Consider the following 19,611-nt stretch of genomic DNA (forward strand, 5'->3'; position numbering starts at 1 on the left):
TTTCCGGATGTTACAGCAGGAATCTGCCATGCGGCACCTGAGTGAGATCCTTCTTATTTAACCCACCTAGCAAGAAATGCTCATCTTGCCTGTCTGCCCCCATCTCCCCCAGTCCCTGAGATAAAGATAAGTAGATCATTTAGGAATTGCTGTCACAGGCAAAACAAACTCAATTTGGGGAGTTTAACTTAATTAATTTACTAATGTTTGAGTACTGATTCAGGTGCTGAGCAGGCTCAGAGTAAAGATGGAGATGGTGGTGATGCGTCCCTGCTATGTGTAAGACTGGTCATGTGTAAGACTGGAGAAAACCATGTACTTCAGTGCTTTTAGAGCTTAAATAGACCTCTGCCACATCTCCATGACCATGGTTTTGCTGGGTCTGAGCATGTTTGTAGTCTACCCACCTGCTCAAAGCAGGGTCAGCTCAGGGATTTGTCCATTTGAGTCTTAAAAATCTCTGGGGCTGAAGACTGCACAGCCTGGTGCTGCACCTGCAGCTCCATCACTGGGCTGTTTCATTCTTTCTCCCATTCTGACAAGCAGCCACTCAAGCTGAAGCCTCGAGTCCCTCTTCAATTTAAATTACAAACTGGTAAACTGTTGAGGGTTTTGTTTTTTTTTTTTCCTAGCTTTGCACTTGTCCCCTTGTTGCTCCATGCTCCTGTATGGAGCTCTCTCTCTCATGCCTCAACATTCTCCAGAACCTGCCAGCTGCTTCTGCATGCCATGAGCAGATCTGCAATTGGGGACGCTGACTTGAGAGGTTGCTGGGGTGCCCTCAACCTGCACAGACCGTCAGCAGCAGCATCAGTTCAGAACATGGATGGCTTCATGGTGATCGTGGCAGGTCTCCTGGACTTCTCTGTGGCCATGGCATGACTGCAGAGATGAGAAAAGGAAGCAAAGCAAGATAAGAGGAAGGGAGATAAACCACCTCCCCTGCTGACATTTGTTTCCTTTCAGCTGTGGGACGGCCTGGTGAGCAGACTCAGATTGATACAGTTGAAGGTCCACTGCTACCACTTGGTGTCATTAGTGTTCAGGGTTAGTGAAGCGCTCCCAGCCGCGCTCCCTTGGTTGGATAGGACTGACTCTCCTACACCCTCAGCAAAAGTGTCAGGCCTCAGGTTGCTGTGCTCCTTCCTCTGCGTTGTTTTGTGCCATCTCTCGCATGGGAGATTTAAAAAAAAAAAAAATGTAAAAAAATAGAAAAAGGGGGGGGGGGGGGGCAGTGAAGTAGGGGGAGAAGGAAGCAGAAAGGAAATCAGCTTGCTGTCAGGAAAAAAAAAAAAATTAGGCTCCTAAATACCTTTGCCATCCCCCATGCTTCTGCAGAGCTCCTCCTCTCATGCTGATATGGCCTGGTGGCAATGTGGGAAGGTCCATCTGTGACCCTGCTGTATGTGTGCCTGGTGCTGCTGCTCTAGGCTAGAGAGGATCAAAGACGAACCACCCATGTACAGACCCACAAAACCTTTCTATGGGCTGCACTTGCAGCGTTTGTTCCTGAGCTTTCAGGCTTCAATGGATGGAAAGGGATCTAGAACAACAGGGACAAAACCAGCCCCAGAGAGCCAGGTAAGAGCCTTCCTGCAACTGGACCCTGCATCAGTCCCAAAAATCATCAGGGTGATGATGTACAGAGAGGGGAGGTCTGACATAACGTCACTTCCAGTTTTCATGTATTTATTCTGCACTTAACCTACATGTGGTGGTAAGAACCAAGAAGGGAAATAAAATATTCAGGGACATATTGGTGTTTATAGAGCACCATGAGTAGGATAAACGTGACGTAGCGGATGATCACTGCTTTCTGTCACCAGTGCCTTCACTCAGCTGCTACTGACTTCACCACCCAGTACTGAGCCCTTACTAGAGCTGTAGAGCTGGCCAAGTTACTGCATAGTTGATGCTTTTTGTAAGATGTGTTTAGGTCACTTCTACAAGAATGAGATGTTTTCCCAGTGCGGGAAGCCAATCAAAGCAATAGTTCAGAATTGCCTCTTCCTCATGTGACGGGCAGAGGCATGTAGAGCAAGATCCCTCCTGAAAGTGAATTTAGGACGTTCCTTTCTCTTAATAAGGACAAACAAAGCTCCTAGTGGAGCAGCCCTCAGCACTTTCCACTGCTTTGGAGAGAGAGAGATTCATATTTCCCTATTACACGGCATGCTATTGACCTTCAGCAGAAGAGAGACCTTCAGCGACCTTCATCCAAGTTTGGGTAGCACAGCACTGTGCATTAATTTCAAGGATGGTGTGGAGGTGTTAGACACAGGACGTCTATGGAAAAAACGGGTATTGCTTTAATCAGGCTTCTGAAAACAGGGATTAAGAGAGAAAGCTTATCTCTAAATTGCAGCCTGGGATGAAAATGCTAATTATCATGCTGTACATCATTAACAAGACCTAGAAAAGCTTGAGAAGGGTCAACTCCCTCTTCTGACATCAGACTGAACCCCTGGAAGGGATTCTCCAAGCTGAGACAGTAAAATGTACTTCAAGGCAACGCCTTACTCAATATGAGTACTGTTTGCAGTTCCCATGGGGTAAGACATAGATTCTCTGGGTAAGGATGGAGGTATTAAGGAAAGTAACCAGGTTTCTGTGATCTGGAGCTCCAAGAGCACATGCTGAGAGCCTGAATGGGGCTGGGCCTTGTGATGATCAGGCAGCCCCAAGCACGATGGACTTTCTGACACACACCTCTGGAGGTTCCATTGGTGACCCGTTCCTCTCCTACAGTGTTTTGATGGCTCTTGGAAGGAGCAGAATGCTGGATACTCAACACAATTACTGGATGAAGTATTCCTGACAGCGTAGTTAAAGTCCCTCCTGTGTCAGTTCTCACTAGGAGGATGGCTGCACCCTATGGCAATCCCACTTGCTGACAGCCTTCTCCTGACCCCATCCCTCACCCAACTTGCTAACCTTGACACTTTCCTCAATTCATGCTTGGTGCTTCTCAGAGCAAAATAATTGCTCAGGAAGATCTTGGTGCAGTGGTTGACTTTTTCCAGGGCAAGGACGTGCATCTGAGCATTTGTACCTGCTCTGCTTCTGGCCCTGCACAGGATCGTGCTCTTGCTTCCAGAGTTTTGCACTAAGATGAACAATGGAGCAACCCAAGCTGGCTTGCTTTACTGTATACATACTGGGCATCCCCAGCTCATGGGGCCAGTAGGAAATGAGCCTAGTTTATCAGACTTCTGAATGTGGAATGTAATCAGAGAGATAGAGAACGCGAAGCCTTAAGAGCGATGTATTTATTTGAGGTACTTCTCCTCTCCCTGGTCAATGACAGTACCCAACCCAGTAAGGCCAGGCAGTAGGTGCACCTGGCGGGAGCTGGGAGGGGTGGAAGAGGTGGGTGTTTGGTCAGAGCTGCTCCCTGTGTCTTCAGGATTACTCTGCAGGAAGTGGGTGGGCAGGGATATGACCTGTAGGGTGATGCTAGTTGGAGGTGTGATCGCTCTGTTCCCCAAACCAGGCTACTGGACAGTGCTAGGATGAATCTGCTGAGGATGGAGGCCAGTCAGGACCTGAGCCAGGCAGCAGTCACAGGGAGGGGAGAGAAGTCATGCTGTGCTCTGTCCTCTCAGTCAAACTTGTTCTACAGGTCTCACGTGCTGAGATGTCAGGTCTTTTCCCCCATCTTTGGATCCCCATCAACTTTTGTGCCCTGTAGCAGATGAGATGCATCTTTTCTCATCTGGTGGGCACCCTGTGATGGAAAAATCTCATTAGGGTTTCACATGGGTTGGACAATGGGAAGTCTTTCCCTCTGCCACCCAGACCTCTTCCAATGACAGGATGTTGGGTGGGGAGACTTTGGTTGTCTCCACCTTAACAGCGCCCTAGCTTGATGCCAGATGAAGTATCTATGCTCAAGAACAGCACTGAGGGACAATGGAGACAACCAATGGGGTAGAGAGACTCCTGGACATTAACTGCACCAAGGGGATGGGCATAAATCCCTACTGGAGATCTTCTGGGCTCTGCTGATCCCCTGTCCAACTTTTGTGTCACTGTCACCTTGCCTAGTAACCGAAGGTTTGGATGGGACCTTACTGGGAAAATTCCCCTGGAGATGGAGTCTGGTGCATGGTCAGCGGTGGTAGCCATCCCCAGCCAGGATGCACTGCTGGATAATGTATTTTATGGGGACAGTGGCATTTATGGGGGCTTTGAAAGCCTTTGCTGCTTTCCCAAGGAGCTTGGCGGCCCTGGTGTCTTCTTGCCATACAAAAAAAAAAAAAAAAAAAAAGCTGGATTTTTAATGGGAAAAACGGAGGAAAAAAAGGCAAAGCCCCTCAGGACTGCTCACTTCTGCAGCTCCACAAAATGCCACGCCATCCCTTCGCTCCTTGCATCCTGCCCGTCCTGGGGTTTGGCAGCAGTGTTGGAGGAGGCGGGACGCAGCATACAAATTCGGGAAGAAACATGCCAGGCTGGCTTCTTGCCCACAGCCCCAGAGGCAGCGTGGGAAGGTGAAGGCAGCAGCTCAGAGCAGCCGCTGGCCCAGAGGATCAGTGGGTGCTCCGGCATTGGCCACAGCAGAGGTAGGCACTGCATGGGGTGCGGGGGTTTCTGCTTGACTGGTGTCTCACGGATAGGGGTGTTGTTGGGCAGCATCTTGGCCAAATCAAAGCTGAGGGCGTATCCAGGCGTTGTAACAGAGATCCCTGCAGTCTGGATGTTCTCTGGGGAGAAGGGAGGGCTCCCAACGGCCTTTCAGCTCATGGTGGTCATGCTCATAGAGAGGGATTGAGGTGTTTGCCCCTGTACAGAGCCAAAGAGGGAGGGATGGCCATTCAGGACTGGCACAAGCCATAGAACCTCCACCCTCCCTGGAGATGTGCACTGGTGGTGGTGCCCAACACCCTGGGACAGGAGCAGGAGATGGTTCTGTGGGCAGACTGGGTCAGAGGAGGTATGAGCAGATGACGTATCCATCAGTGGTGTGCTTCTGGAGGCTCTCAGTGCTGATTTCTACCCCTGAAGCAACAGGATGACTCTATGGGATGGCTCCTTCCCCTTCTACCCTGGCACCAACGCTTTCTTCCCCTTCGACACCACCTGGGCCATCATTGCCTCCGTCTTCCTCTCCGCACTGGTCACTTCCATCATCATCCTGCCAGGCATCCGGGGCAAAGGGGTAAGTGGAGGGCTAGGGGAACTCAGCCCTGTGTTGGGTAGAGCCTGAGTGCCACCTCCTTCCCTGCATTTATGGCAGGCCTGGGGAGCTAATGTGCCTATGGGGCAGGAACCTGCTGATGTCTGGGTCTGAGGGATCTCAGATACAGCGATGAGCTCAAGCTCAGCTCCCATGCTGGAGAGGCCAGACTTCACCACCCCAAATTTACAATCGGCTCAGATCTGAGCTTGGCAAGCTCCTAGCTAGATTAGCCTGAATGATTTCACTGGGTGAGGCACAAAGGGCTTGCTCCACCTTCCTGAATCTCCAAAAAAACTGAGGGTGTGCAGTGTGCATGCCTCAGCACCACTTACTGAGCCCCCTGGGGATGCCTGGCAAACTTACCTAGCCCTACACCATCACCTGTGCTTGCCAGGAGCCTGCTGGAAAGGCATTTCCCACCCAGCAAACCTCCAAACTGCTTTTGTCTCCAGCTGTGGCCAGCTTCCAACACATGGAAGCACATAAGGCTTGGATAAGTGTGGAAACTTCAACTCAGGACTATTAAAGGGAGTGTCTATATCTTTCCCGGAAAGGGGATGGGCACGGTTTTCCCAAATGGGATGATCTGACCTTCTTGCTCAGCCTCCATGCTGCCCATGACATGGAAGGGATGCCCAAGCCATGGGTCCTTCCCCTGTCCTACTCACCTGTGGAGCCCATGGGGTTGCTCCCCAAGTGAGAGAGGGGTCTATTTCTGGTGGGACTTAATCAAAGCTGAGCTCCATGTCACAAAATCTGAGTGTATCCCCAACTCTGCTTTCCACTTGCAGCGGCTCTTCTGGCTCCTGCGGGTGGTGACAAGCCTCTTCATTGGAGCAGTGGTCCTCAGTGAGTACGGGGGTCTCAGTGTGTTCAGAGACAGGTGGGGATAAGGAGGGCAAGGACAGACAAGGAGAGCAAGGAGGAGCAAGGTGGGAGGATGAACAGAACAGCTGAGTCCATCTTGCAAGATGAGCTCACAGGGAAGATCAACCCACTTCAGTGCCCAGGATCTGAGCCCAGCAAGACAACCATAGAATATCCCAGGGTGGAAGGGACCCACAAGGGTCATCTATTCCAACTCTTGGCTCCACACAGAACTACCTGAAATTCAAATCTTATGTCTGAAGGCTTCTTGGATTAGCAATGATAGGAAGCACAGACACTCAGAAACCTCCTCTCCAAAAGTTGGTGGACCCCTACTGGTTTCCTATCTGCCAGGAGACCCAGACAAACTGGCTGTACTTAGAAGAAGATCAGTGCCTGGATGGTGTTCACAAGCCCCATTGCCTCTAGGACTGGGAACTGAGCTGAGCATGGGGAGAAACAATCCCAAATGGGGCTCCCGTGGAAGTAGGTAGGTGCTGGGGGAGGTACATGCATGGACCATGCTTCTCTGCTCAAAATCCTGCTTATAAACCAGGCCTTGCCTTTGGAATGTTGTTTGGTGACACTCACAGTATGTCCTTCCAGCATACATTGTCCCTAAGAGGTCTGCTCACCAGGACATAGTTAACCCATTATCTTTACAGCCATACAGTTCACCAGGGACTGGGAGAGCGGCTGGGTGACAGTCAACACCTCCTACAAATCCTTCAGCTGTGCCGTGGTGAATGCGGATATTGGGCTGCACATCGGCCTGGCAGGAGTGAACATCACACTGGTGGGTGAGTGTGTATCACAACACAAAGAAATCGGACACAAGTTTGGCCACTGTCCACCCAGGTAGTGGGCATACATACTGGGAACTCTTGGAGTTGCCTCCAAGGCTGGGAGAAGACCTTAGTCCTCTTCCTCTGGCAGGAAACCCAGTGAATCAGGTCAACGAGACCATCAACTACAACGAGCACTTTGCCTGGAGCTTCGATGCAGACTACGACCACAGCTACAGCGAAGGCCTGGAGAAGGGGCTGCCCAGCCCCATCCTCTACGTGGCGGAGAAGTTCACCACACACAGCCCCTGCAACGTGCACAGGCAGTACCACATCTCCAGCCGCTACGCATCCATTACGCTGTGGTAAGGCGGAACAAGGGGTAAGTTCTGCTTCTGCTCAGCTGTAGGTAGAAAGGTCTGAGAGCATCTCCACATGTCTCAGAGGTCGTGGGAAAGATGCTGCAGAGAAGAGTGGTTTGGCATTCCTTACAGGTGTGTCAGCAGCCAGGCCCAGCCCTTGTCTCCTTCTTCATGATCGAGAAAAATAACAGGCTGTGCCCAAACCTCCCTGTCATTGAGAACTGGTTATCTCAAGGCAAGGACGTTGATTTCAAGTGATTCTGCCTTATTGTTCTTGGATTCAGAACAATTTCTTAGACTTGCCTCCCCGGTAAGCTAAACCCAAGCACTGTGCTCCGGGCAAGGCTGAGAGCTGTGCTCACTGCAGCTGCTGAATCAGACGCGGGCAGGGCTCATGGTGTGATTCTTCCAACAGAAGTCTCCTTGGCTGCCCTTTTCCTTTTGAATAGATATGAAACACCTGGGGCTGGCCAGTTATGAAGGACTACAGGGCCAGAGAAAGGTACAATTTGAAAGGGGCCCTCTGCAGGTCTCCACTTGAGCCCCCTGTGCAGAGTAAACATATCAGAGTCTCAAGTAGTTCAGTGCTGAATGTCCCCAGGTATGAAGAGCCCTCTTCACCACCGCAGGAACTGACACGCCCATGTACAGGGCTTTCAGCTCAGTTTTGTGATCCTTTCGTAGGATGGCCTTATGCACCTGGCTCATTTCTACCCTGCTCTTCTCCATGACCGTCCTCCTTTATGGCAGCTACATGCTCCTGCTCACTGCCGTGCTGATGCTTTTCTCACTGCTCTTCTTCGTCACGGTGAGGAACATCCCAAAGTGTCCCATCCAGTTTGGGCCAGCCTCCCTGAAAACAGATTACGGCAGATCTTTTTGGCTGACATTAACAACAGGTGAGTGCTTAGCTGGGGCTTTTGGTCTCCATTCCTGCAGCAATAATACCTCAGCGGTACTTCATCTGCTCTCATATGAGTGACCAAAATCATTTGTGTCTTGAGTCATAAAATCAGGGAGAGTCTTGGTTTGGAAGGACTTTCTGGGATCTCTCATGCAGCAGTATTAATGTCAAAGCCTCATCAGGTTGTCCAGGGCCTTGTTCAGGCTTCTAGTTGATGTACCCATGCATCAACCCTTTGCCTTTCAGGACCATGAATGGTCCTTTCCGCCCCTCAGGGATGTCCCACGGCTATTCCACTCATTGGCAGAAGGTGGCAATTAGGTCCCCCTGAAGGCTTCTCCTTTCCTGGCTAAACAAACCTACCTCCTCCAACCATTCCCCATACATGGTGGGCTTTAGACCTAACGGTCTAGCCCTCTGCCGCAGCTTATTAACTTCTTTTTGTACTGGAGAGCCCAGTTGTAGAGCTGCTGTAGGAAACTGGAAACAGAAATAATCCCTTCCCTTGACCTCCCATGTGATGCCATATCCCACTGGCTTCTATCCCCTCTGGTCCCCATCCCTAGGTCTGTCGCTGGATGGGCCTGGAGTGCATTTGGGGACAATGCATCTCTCCATGCTGTGTGTTTCAGGGCTGTTCTGCCTGCTGCTGGGGCTGGGTGTGATTGTTCTCAACTCTGTGCGCCCGCAGAAACTGAAGCTTGTTTTCAACCTGGACGAGGGAAAGAGAGAAGTAGATGGGTGGGACAAGTCCCACCTGCCAGCCGAGTCCAGCTCCTCTGAGCAGGACATACTGATGGTGTCCTTGGGTGAGCTCTGTGAGGTGACAGCCACCAACCTGTGAGGCAAAAGCAACATGGTCTTGGAGATCTCCTTGATGTGGAAGCTAAACCAAAAGAAACTGGAGAGAAATCAAATATATATAATAAACACATAAGTATGAACCAAAGGAGAAGCAACCCCTACACCCTCAGTAGCACACTTACCCCAAAAGGTCTGCCAGAAGCCCACTCTGCCCAACAATGCTCTTCCCAACAACAGGTAGAGAAAAAAGCAGAGCTGTGGGCACTAAAGTATCCTGTATTCAGCACCTGCTCTTGGTCTGGAGTGAAGGATGGATTGGCAAGGAATCCCACGTATTAGCGGGATGTTGGTTGTACCAAACCTTGGAGATCTCTTCAATGTTGGAAGTACCAAACCTTGGAGGCACCAAGTCTTGCAGAATTCTTGCATGTCAGAGATACCAAACCCTAGAGACCTCCCAGATATCAGAGATACTAAACCTTGGAGGCTCCCGGGATGTCAAGGATACATACCAGATGTCAAAGGCAAAAACATCAGTTGAAGATCACAAAATGTGACTTACCAAGACTCTTGTGGCCTTCTGAAAGGAAGATAAAATGTTTTGGTGGGTGGGAAGGAGAGGAGGAAGAGGGGATGGAAGTGCATGCCCCGGTTCCCCCATCACTGTCTGTAAACAGTTTGCAGGAGGACAGTACCTAGAAGTACCTGGTTTCATGCTGCTTAGCTGCCCACTTGTTACGGAGCATGCAAATATGTAATCCTACAGACCCACAGTGGATGCAGCCAACTCCTCCTGGCTGCTGGTGGCTAGCAGGTACCTTGGTCATGCAGGGTGTGTATTTCAGGTTTGCATCCCTTTAAATCTGTGCAGGCTTTGCAACAACATTTTTCTGTTTTGTACTCACTTACTGTCTCTTCTGTCTCAATAAAGAAAGCTGGACCTGATCTTTCTCTTGCGTGTCATTAAAAGAATCCCTCTGAGTGCTGACAGGCTGGGGATATGCTGATCCTTTGACATGATGATCATAGGAAAGGGAAGAAGTGACAGCGTTGTTGTGGCCTCACAGGACATCTGACAGTGGCTAATTAGCTCGAGGCAGTAGGGGCAAACGGTGAGTATCAGAGAATCCCCAAGCAAATAATCAACCAGGATATGGGAAGGTTGGAGTGGCCCTGGACAGGAGGAGGTCTTGATGAGAGAATCCCCAGACCAGCAGAGGGAAGACCATTGTGCAGTGCCCTCAGGGAAGGGGTGTTCAGGCATGGTAACTCGTCCCATCCCTCTCCAGACGGAAAGCACTTCAACAAGGACCTTAAGGCATTTAGAAATATGTCAGAATGGAACTCCCTGAGTTTTCAAAACTTCAGCTAGGAAGTAGATGCCCTATGGCAGCTACTAGGAGACGCTTCAGCCTAAAGATCCAAGGTGAAACAGAAGCTTTCTGTCCATTGAACGAAAATTCAGCCCTCATAAGTCTCTGCCTTTCCCGCTGTGTCCCCATTTGCAGCCCATCCTGGCAGCAGGTCAGTGGGCAGCTCTGGTGCCTGCCAAGTGGTGTGGTGGCCGCATGTCCCAGGGCACTGTGTGCCTTTGGGCATGAGGACCGTGATCCTTGCAGAGCCCCAGGCACATTTTGTGGTGCTTGCTCAGTTTACTGGCACAGGCTGTCTGGCCAGATTCCCTGTGTCCAACAGGCCAGGTCTGTGTAGCATGGGATCAGAAAGACTGGGCTGAGAGCCAAGGCTTTGCTGGCAATTACTTTGTGTCTCATTGTCCAACAGCATCTTGGCTCAGCCGGGAAACCGGGTTCAGCAATGGGTGGAAGAGGCAGGACCTGCAGCAGTACAGCCCAGGGGCCACACAACCCCAAAGTTTCTCAAAGGCATCATTTATTCATGCTGAATCTGATCCTTTCTGGGGGTGCCTCCGTCAGGGCAGCCACCCCATGGAAGGATGCCACTGGTGGGACTCAAGGCTGCATTTTGACATAAGCACAGCCAGCCCAAGTGTGCTCCACTTGAATAGAGCCCATCCAAGAGAATGGGTGTAATTGCACTCTTCTCTCTCCCATCTTTCCCATGACATCTTTTTGGCCCGTGTTAGGCTACAATTCTTATCGAATAAAACCCAAGTCTGAAAGTGAAAATAATCACATCACCACATTCCCCCTGGCAAGCTCCTCAGTATATTTACTTAATCTTTAATTCTGTAGCCATCTTTTATACTCTGGCTCACACAGCATCCAGCCTGAGGGAGTTTGGGTCTGTGCCTGGCTTTCCTAGGAACATCTGAAGGTCTACACTAGACATCAGTGCTTGGGAAAAGAAAGACTGAGCGTGTTTGATTGCTGGCTATTGGAGTAGTGAGCATCCTCAAAGAGAAATCACTATGGGAAATCTCACCCACTGGTATGGGAACTGGCCATCAGAAACCCCCTGCACCAAGCTGTGGCAGGGCATAGAGCAGGAGTGGGGGTTACTCCTCAGCCAGGTGAGCGTGCAGCTCAGGTTGCTGGAGGTCTGAGCTATACTGCCTGCAGCCTGCTGGCTCACTGCAAAGCTGTCCTTGTCCTAGAGAGGACAATCAGGGATGGCAAAGGCAGTTCTGAGCAAGTCCTCATCCTAACGTGGACTTATGCACTCTTCAAAGTCCCCTAGATGGATAGATGAGTCTCAAGAGACATCAGGAAGGGTCTGTGCTCTGTGTTCTTAGGCCCGCCTTCAGGTAAGGAGTAGGAAAACTTTTCTTCTAGATGTCATCAGGGGTAAGTTTGGAGGGTTGAGGAGGAGACAGAGTACTGTTCATGAACCGAAGGTTGACATACACTTCAGTCATCTCTCGATAGTCCTCTGCTTTGTCCACATGGAGATCAAAGAAAGTTTTCAGTAGGTCAGAGTTGAAGTAGTGCAGTGCAACAACAGTGATCCCAGCCACAAAACAGAGCAAGCCTGGAAAACAACATGCTCTCCGTGAGCAATCCTGTAAATGTCAGCACATTTCCCACCCCATATCCATACTCCAATGGCCTCGAACCAAGGGACACCCTCTCTTACAGAAGATGGCCTTCTACTCTATGAGGTGGTTTCAGCTGCTGTGTCGACCACCATAAAATCCAAGAACAGGTCTCAAAACTCAGCCAATTGATCCCCAATTCTTCTGCTGCAACTCAGGAGCTAAAAATCTCTCATCACCCTAAAGACAGTGATGCTTCTCCCAGTTCTGCCAGCCTTCTCTGTATCTCTGCTGGGAGCCGCTGTGTCAAGACACAGGGTAAGCCTAAACAGGGCTGCAGTCCCAAGCTCCTCACCTCCAGTGGTGAAGAGAAAGCCCTGGGGCTCTTGCACACCCAGGGGTCATAGCGGTGGACCTAAAGTAGCTTGATGTACTTACCAACTGCTAGTGTGAGCCAGAAAGATCCCCCATAGCCTATCTGCAGGGATGTGGTCCCAAACTGGATTGGGCACACCAGGGAGTTCCTCACAGTGGAGAAGGAGAGCAGTGAGAAGATCATGAAGGCCCCTGTGATCAGGATCATGTACCCTCCGTAGACTAGGACAGGCATGGAGAAGAGCATGTTGGAGATGAGCCAAGTGCAAAAGGCCACCCTAGAGACAAGAGAAGACCAATGGACAAGATGTGCAAGTGCCACTGACTAGGATGCTCTACATGAGGATTTCCAGGTGGGAAGAGAGATCTGGGCTCTTGGTTGCACTGCATGAGGTTAAGAAACTGTGGGCAGGCTGGAGTGATCCCTGGTCTCCCAGGCTAAGCAGAGAGATGTGCAACGCTCATACTGCTATGTCCAGAAAGCAAAAGCACAGACTGCACATCTACACCATCTCAGCGCCCTGCCCACCTAAGTGTGGTGCAGGGCAGACCACAGAGAGCAGCACATGGGACCGAGACACCTGTAGAAGTAGATTCAAGCTGTTTGAAGTAGCTCTGAACTTGCCTCAGGAGCCAGGTTACAAGGGAAGCCTTCAGCTGTGGTCCAGGAGCTCTTGCTCCTTGCACAGGGCCAGCGGTCTGAAAGCGGACCTCAGAGAGCCCCCTCCACACACATGGCTCTCCTTATAGCAACTTGCAATCGCCACCCACCACTCACCACCTCAATCCAAGGCCTCACCAGAGACTGGCCGATGCGTAGTGGCTGGAGATGCGGTACTGCCTGTGCACGTTGCAGGGGCTGTGTGTGGTGAACTTCTCCGCCACGTAGAGGATGGGGCTGGGCAGCCCCTTCTCCAGGCCTTCGCTGTAGCTGTGGTCGTAGTCTGCATCGAAGCTCCAGGCAAAGTGCTCGTTGTAGTTGATGGTCTCGTTGACCTGATTCACTGGGTTTCCTGCCAGAGGAAGAGGACTAAGGTCCTGCTGCGTCCCAATAGAATGGGCACTGACAGCCAGGAGCATCTTGACGACAAAAGGCTGTCCAGAAGCCTCCAGTAAAAACAAGGCCATCAAAAAAGCTCTTGGAGACCCCCTATAGCCATGGTCTCTGCAGAGCTGGGGCTGAAGAGAAAGGGACATGGCACTCACCCACCAGTGTGATGTTCACGCCTGCCAGGCCGACATGCAGCCCGATGTCTGCGTTCACCACGGCGAGGCTGAAGGATTTGTAGGAGGTGTTGGCTGTCACCCAGCCGCTCTCCCAGTCCCCCGTGAACTGGACAACTGCCAGAGAAAGTTTGATTAGGGTTAAAGAGGGGTTGCTCCAGGGCTTTACTGAGCTCAGGGTGGACCCGGGGCAAGCACGAGCTGCTGCATTCCCACTGCGACACCGCCAGGGAATGTAAGAAGGGCAGGAGAGATGACTCAGCCACAAAGACGTGCCACAACCAGCCCCACGCCCTGGCACAGCTCTTCTCCTCCTCTTGCTCAGCATCCACCCCCTTGGTCCCGCAGGCGGGGAGCTCCGATCCCCACAGCCTGAATCCATTCCAGCCATCTGCTTCGGCGCTTCCCCACGCGCTCCCCACCATGGCAAGCACCGCGGCCCCGGGGGACCAGGCTCAGAAATGAGCCCATTCCTCAGCTTCAGCAGCAGGGTGAGTTTCATTGCCATTATTAAGCTCCCTGTTAAGCAGCTGATCACAGTTAGTGAATAATAAAAATTCACTGGATTTTTTGTCAAATAGAAATGGTGGAGCAGGATGGTCAGTGGGAGAGAAGGAAGAATTGGAATCCTTTCTGCTATATGTTTTTATGAAAAAAAAGTTTCTTTTCTGAAACACTTTTACTTTGTGGTGGACTCAATTTTCTGGCAATTATGTGAGCTGAAATTAAAGGTGAGGACTGAACCTCAGGCTGAACAAGACCTTTCAAATCTGCCTGAAGGTAAGCTGGGTCAACTTGTGAGAGCACTGATCCGGCGGCAGCTTCATGGGGACATTTCCTGGCTGCAGCACTGTGTGCCCTTCTGCCTCTGGACAGAAATCCTGACGCTGGCTTTAAAACAATCAATTCCTCTTGCTTATCCAAGCAGCACTTGGCTGCATCCTTGTCCAGAGAGCAGTGCTGGATGGTTCTCCAGGGCTGAGCAAAGGCTGAACTGGCTCAGGCTGTGGAGCAAGCTGCTGTCCCCACCCCTCCATCAGCTGCAGCCTGGCACTTCTGGTAGCATCACCCAGTGCCTGGATATTTCTGAGCAGAGGGTGACCACTGCAGTCAGACCAGGCCCTGCAAGCCATGTGTCAGGCAGCAGAGTGCTGTGGCCACTCACAGTTTGGCTATGTACTTCTATCCTTGAGTTGACCTAGTGCTCGTCATTTAGGTTGCGCCTCACCATCTTGCTCCAAGTGGCTTTTTGTTTGTTATCTGCCCTGGCCTTTAAAACCTTCCCTTGGAGGGCTTCTGGAGAGTTTCCTTGACTTAGGGTCAGGACTGGTTGCTCTCCCCGCCCATCATCTTCCCTCCTCTCCCTGCAGCTGCTACTCATACACCCTGCAGCTCTGTCCAAATTTGAGACGCCCACAGTCTGGACCTTGCTGTTTCCAAGTATTAGTCCCATTAATTTCAGTAGATTTCCTGCTCTCTGCCCAATCAAATTCTCTCCTTCATCTCCCGCCTTGGAAAGTCTCTACCCCCTACTTCCATGCTGACTGTATTTTGTTTTGTTTTACTCTCTCTCCATCACTGCAAGGCTCTAAATTTGTCTGGCTGCTGTCCAAGCTCCTTATCCATGCTCCCTTGGCATTGGGCTGTGCAGCTGGAGAAACGTGGGGCTCCTCAGTGCCATTAGAACAGGCAAATACTCAGAAGTGCACATGGGCACGTCAAGTGCTCACAGCCCTTGTGTTGGGATCAGTATCGGGGTCAGCCTTGTTTAATATCTTTATTAGTGACCTGGGTGAGGGGACTGAGTGTACCCTCAGTAAGTTTGCAGATGACACCAAGCTGGGAGAAATTGTAGATCTGCCTAGGTGCAGGCAGGCCCTACAGAGGGATCTGGACAGGCTGCATCCATGGGCTGAGGCCAATTGAATGAGCTACAAGACCAAAGGTTGGGTCCTGTGTTTGGCCATAATGACCCCAGGCATTGCTACAGGCTTGGGGCAAAGTGACTGGCAAGCCGTGCAGAGGAAAAGATCTGAGGCTGTTGTTTGACCCACAGCTGAACATGAGCCAGCAGTGTGCCCAGGTGGCCAAGAAGGTCAACAGCATTCTGGCTTGCGTCAGAAATAGTGCAGCCAGCAGGAGCAGGAGGGCGATCATCCCCCTATAGCCAGCACTGGTGAGGCTGCACCTCCAGTGCTGTGCTCAGTGTTGGGACCCTCAACCCCGGAGTTGTGAAGGCTTTGGAGCACAAGTGTTATCGGGAGCAGCTGAGGGAGCTGGGATGGCTCAGGGGAGACCATATCGCTCCCCACAACTCCCTGAAAGGAGGTTGTGGTGAAGTGTTGGTCAGCCTCTTCTCCCAGGTAACAGTGATGGAATGAGAGCTGATGGTCTCACATTGCACCAGGGGAGGTTCAGGTTGGATACTGGGAAAAATTTCTTCTCTGAAAGAGTGGTACTGCACTGAACATGCTGTCCAGGGAGGTGGTGGAGTCACCATCCCTGGAAGTGTTCAGGAACCATGAAGATGTGACATGGTTAGAGGGCATGGTGGGGATGGGTTGATGGTTGGACTAGATGAGCCTAGTGATTTTTCCAACCATAATGATTTTATGATAATATGGTTCAAATGGTAAGGGAGCCCACCTGAGAGCTGCATTGCTGTTTTGCATAGCAGGGGTAGGGGAACCAGCTCCTGCCAAGCCATCACTCATACTGGACCCAGACCCTGCCCCAGGGCCAAATCTTACTCTCAGAACTGCCCTTGGAGGGGCTGCAGCACTTACCAACAATCACTACTCCCACCATCAAGCTGAAGAGAACACGGACCATCCAGTACAGTCTCTGTGTGGAAAGAGATGGGATGTCAGGCACAGAGAACAGCCCCAGGCTTTCCTCCTGCCTCACCCTGAGCCAGCCGGGGTCACCCTGGCATCCAGAACACGGAGAATGGATGCTTATCCCTGGGAGAAGGATCACGCACCGCCCGTCCACGGATGCCCGGGATGATGAGCAGGAAGGTGGAAGCCAGCGTCAGGAAGACGATAACCACAATGATGGTGCTGACATCGAACACAAAGCTCTTCCTCTGCTGCGGGTAGAAGGGGTAGACGCCATCAAAGAGAGTCATTCTGCACCTCCAGGAGATGGGGAGAGAGGTGGTCGCAGCACAGGCCCAGGCTGCCTCGTTGGCTTCTCCAGTCTGTCGTCACCAGTTCCAGCTCAGTTCCAGAAGCACCAGCTGCAGAAGGGTGGCCTCAATTCCTTGTTCCGGAGGGACAAGGAAGTGTGACATTGCGAGGAAATAAGCCCAGTGAAATACTGCCTGGCAGAGGAGCACCCAAAGCCCTCAGCGGTGGAGAGGAGGTGCCTGGCTCAGCGCTTAGCCAGCCCAAGGGGTTTGTGGCAGTGTGAGGAACCACAACTGCTGTCTGTGGGGAGCAGCCCAAGCCCAGAAACCTGCTGAGCAGCTTCTCCCCAGGCAGAGCTGGGTCTTTCCCTCCAGATGATGCAGCCAGGACGTTCAGCTTTGCTATGTGCCCTTCTAGGAAGCCTGCAAGCCAGCAGGCACCGCTCCTCTGCACTGGCATGTGCAGCCTTCCTCCAAAATGATGAGGATTCACCGAGAATGTTGACTTCACAGAAACAGAATTATCCCAGCACCAAACACCAAGCAGAGCAAACCACCACCTCCATTTCCACCCCCTCTCCTCAGAGGCTTTTCCCAGGAACTGCAAAGTATGCTCCTGGGCTATGGGTCCAAGAACACAAGGCTCTGGAGCATGTAAGTATCAGGAACCTCAGGGTGTAGCAGACTGAGCTACATGAGACCAAGAGCAGAGGATCTGTGCGATTCCCATTGATTACTTTCGACTCCCATTAACGCTTCAGTCCTAGCAATTACAGAACTTCCCCCATTTCTGGATTAGATCTTTTCTACAAAACCGATTACATGCTTCGTCCCTTCATTTCCCTTATTTAATATCATCTCTGTATGTAACTACCCCGGGAATTCTTCAGAAGTCAGGGAATGCCAGAGCTAATATGACTTATGATCAAATATAATTTCATCCTGTCCTTGCATGGGAGAGTTGATTTTTTTCTTATTTTCTGAAAACAATAATTACCACATTTCTAGGTAAGATCCAACTCAAAGCAATTCAGCCACTGAAGTGTGAGTCTCAAATCCCCAGAAGTGGAAGGAAATTACAGTAAAGATCTTAAATCAATTTCTTGGGGCAAGCTGAATTCACTTCTTAATCCATAAAAGCAACACTTTGTTTCCTCTCTGTCAAGAAACAGAGACCATTACTGCAAGCAATTTAACAGACACTTGGTTTTGCAGGGAGATTGCTTGCCTCACGACCGCTCCAGCTCTCATCCGGACGCTCAGTTCCAGCGTAACAGAGCCATCAAGCACACTTATAAAGCTCAGCTTGTGTTGTTTAGCTGTAACTATTCCAACATATTTCCCTGGACAGCTAAGCACAGAGATGGCCAGCCTTGCAGCACCACTGCACTAGGATTACCTGACAAGGAGGAGCTGTAACTGAGTTCAATATTAGGTTCAAGTCCAGTCGCAGGGTTGCAGCAAAGTGCCCACAGACGGTCCAAGAGACTGTAAGAACAGGAATAAACAACTCATTTAGACTAATTTAGTCAAATCTTGATTGCTTGAATGTCACTTTCCCCACTGTCTTTGACCTGACCCCAAAAGGTGTCTGGAAGAAAGGAATGCTTTCCCTGACCGCATCCACCAAAACGCAACCCTTTGCAAATTAAAATGATCAGACTACAAGCAGCAAGTAAGAACTAAAACTCCAGTAACATGAAAAATGTTTCCATTTTAATCCATTTTTAACCTTCAAGCAGTATCAAAGGATTCCTGCATTTCCTCTACGCTTGTAAGAGTAGTTTTTGGGGGAGTTCCCAGTGAAACAGTGCTTTCTATTGCTGCCAGCCCAACCTCAATTCCTGCTTGAATCCCTGCACAGGAGACCAATTCCTTGACATTTTCACAGCTTGAAAGTGGAAAACTGGGACCTGCAGCTCAGGGCAGAAGAAACAGAAGCTGCTGCACTTTGGAAAGCATCCTCCAATGCAGAAGCATGCATGCAGCCCCAGAGCCCCCATCATTTCCTCTGTCCGTGTACAGAGGCAAGAAGTCGAAAGACGTCCTCAAGGAAGAGTTCAGTCATTCAGAAGAAATTGACATTTAGAAAACACGTTTATCTGTTTTTAAAATATTCTGTACTGGCAAGGGAGAAGAGCTAGGGAGGCAGGATGTTGAAACCTTAGCACTTTCCAGGGACAGAAATCACATTTTCCTGCCATAGAACGTGTCAGGCTGGAAGTCCAGCCCAAACCTCGCGGCAGACAGCAGCAATCCTAGATCGGGCTGCTGAGGGCTGCAAATCGGTATTTCCCACTCAAACTTCCGAGGGCCATCCTTCACCCTCGGACATCGAGCAATTAGCGCTGCAGCTCGGGGGTGGAGACATTCTTTATTTTGCCACCTTCGGAAGAGGGTCAAAACGAGATAAGGAAGAACTGAATTTAGGACGGCAATTCGCCCTTTCCTCCTCACGCTCACCTAGCCGGGACCCACACAGCCGCGCGGGGAGCGCCGACTCCTCGGAGCTCGAGAAGGGTCGGGGCCGCACCGGGGCTCCCCGGCGGGCAGCGTGGCTCGGGCGGGGCGGCGCGGCGGTGGCTTTCCAGCAACCTACCTGCTGGCGGCGGCGGCGGCTCTCGGGAGGCACCGGCCCGCGCCCCGCTCTTATAGGCGGCGGCGGGCGCCGAGCCCTATGTAAATGCCGGCACGGCCCGCCCCGCAGCACTGCCCTCCGCACCGCCGGGCGGGTGAGTGCCGCGCTCCTGTCGTCCCCTGCGCGGGGGGCCGGGGGGTGCTGGTGGTCGCTGCCTGCGCGGAGGGCTGCGGATCGGTTCTACGCGTGACGCGCCTGCGTGGGGGCTGCGGTGGTGGCGGAGCCGGGGAGGAACACGCGTGTGCGGTGCGGGGATCGGAGCTCTGCTGATCCGTGAGCCGGGATCCGCCTGTCCCCTCTGCACGGGGGGAGCCGAGGCTTGCGGCTGCCTGCGGGGTGTGGCGGGGTCAAGGGGTTGTGCTGCTCCTGTCTCTTCTTGCATTGAGG

At 51.5% G+C, this 19,611-nt stretch overlaps 2 protein-coding genes across 2 annotated transcripts; one reads left to right on the forward strand and one right to left on the reverse strand.

Moving 5' to 3' along the window:
* Positions 1–4,181: 4,181 nt before the first annotated feature.
* LOC122187884 (dual oxidase maturation factor 1-like) lies at positions 4,182–9,716 on the forward strand. Its single transcript, XM_042885761.1, is given in 8 exon segments — positions 4,182–4,246; positions 4,248–4,565; positions 5,008–5,161; positions 5,974–6,031; positions 6,715–6,849; positions 6,986–7,199; positions 7,881–8,095; positions 8,733–9,716. Coding segments are annotated over 8 exon segments (1,371 nt in total). The 3' UTR covers positions 8,945–9,716.
* Positions 9,717–11,561: 1,845 nt separating this feature from the next.
* On the reverse strand, positions 11,562–18,064 carry DUOXA2 (dual oxidase maturation factor 2). The gene is made up of 7 exons (XM_042885794.1): positions 17,986–18,064; positions 16,440–16,697; positions 16,243–16,300; positions 13,439–13,573; positions 13,032–13,245; positions 12,296–12,510; positions 11,562–11,853 (listed from the first exon to the last, which is right to left on the reverse strand). The coding sequence occupies exons 2-7, from the start codon at positions 16,584–16,586 to the stop codon at positions 11,654–11,656; spliced, it is 969 nt and encodes a 322-aa protein (XP_042741728.1). The 5' UTR covers positions 16,587–16,697; positions 17,986–18,064; the 3' UTR covers positions 11,562–11,653.
* Between the last annotated feature and the right edge of the window lie 1,547 nt (positions 18,065–19,611).

Source organism: Lagopus leucura, unplaced genomic scaffold (genome assembly GCF_019238085.1).
Source record: "Lagopus leucura isolate 7727_CA_CO unplaced genomic scaffold, USGS_WTPT01 Super-Scaffold_100052, whole genome shotgun sequence".
NCBI lineage: Eukaryota > Metazoa > Chordata > Aves > Galliformes > Phasianidae > Lagopus > Lagopus leucura.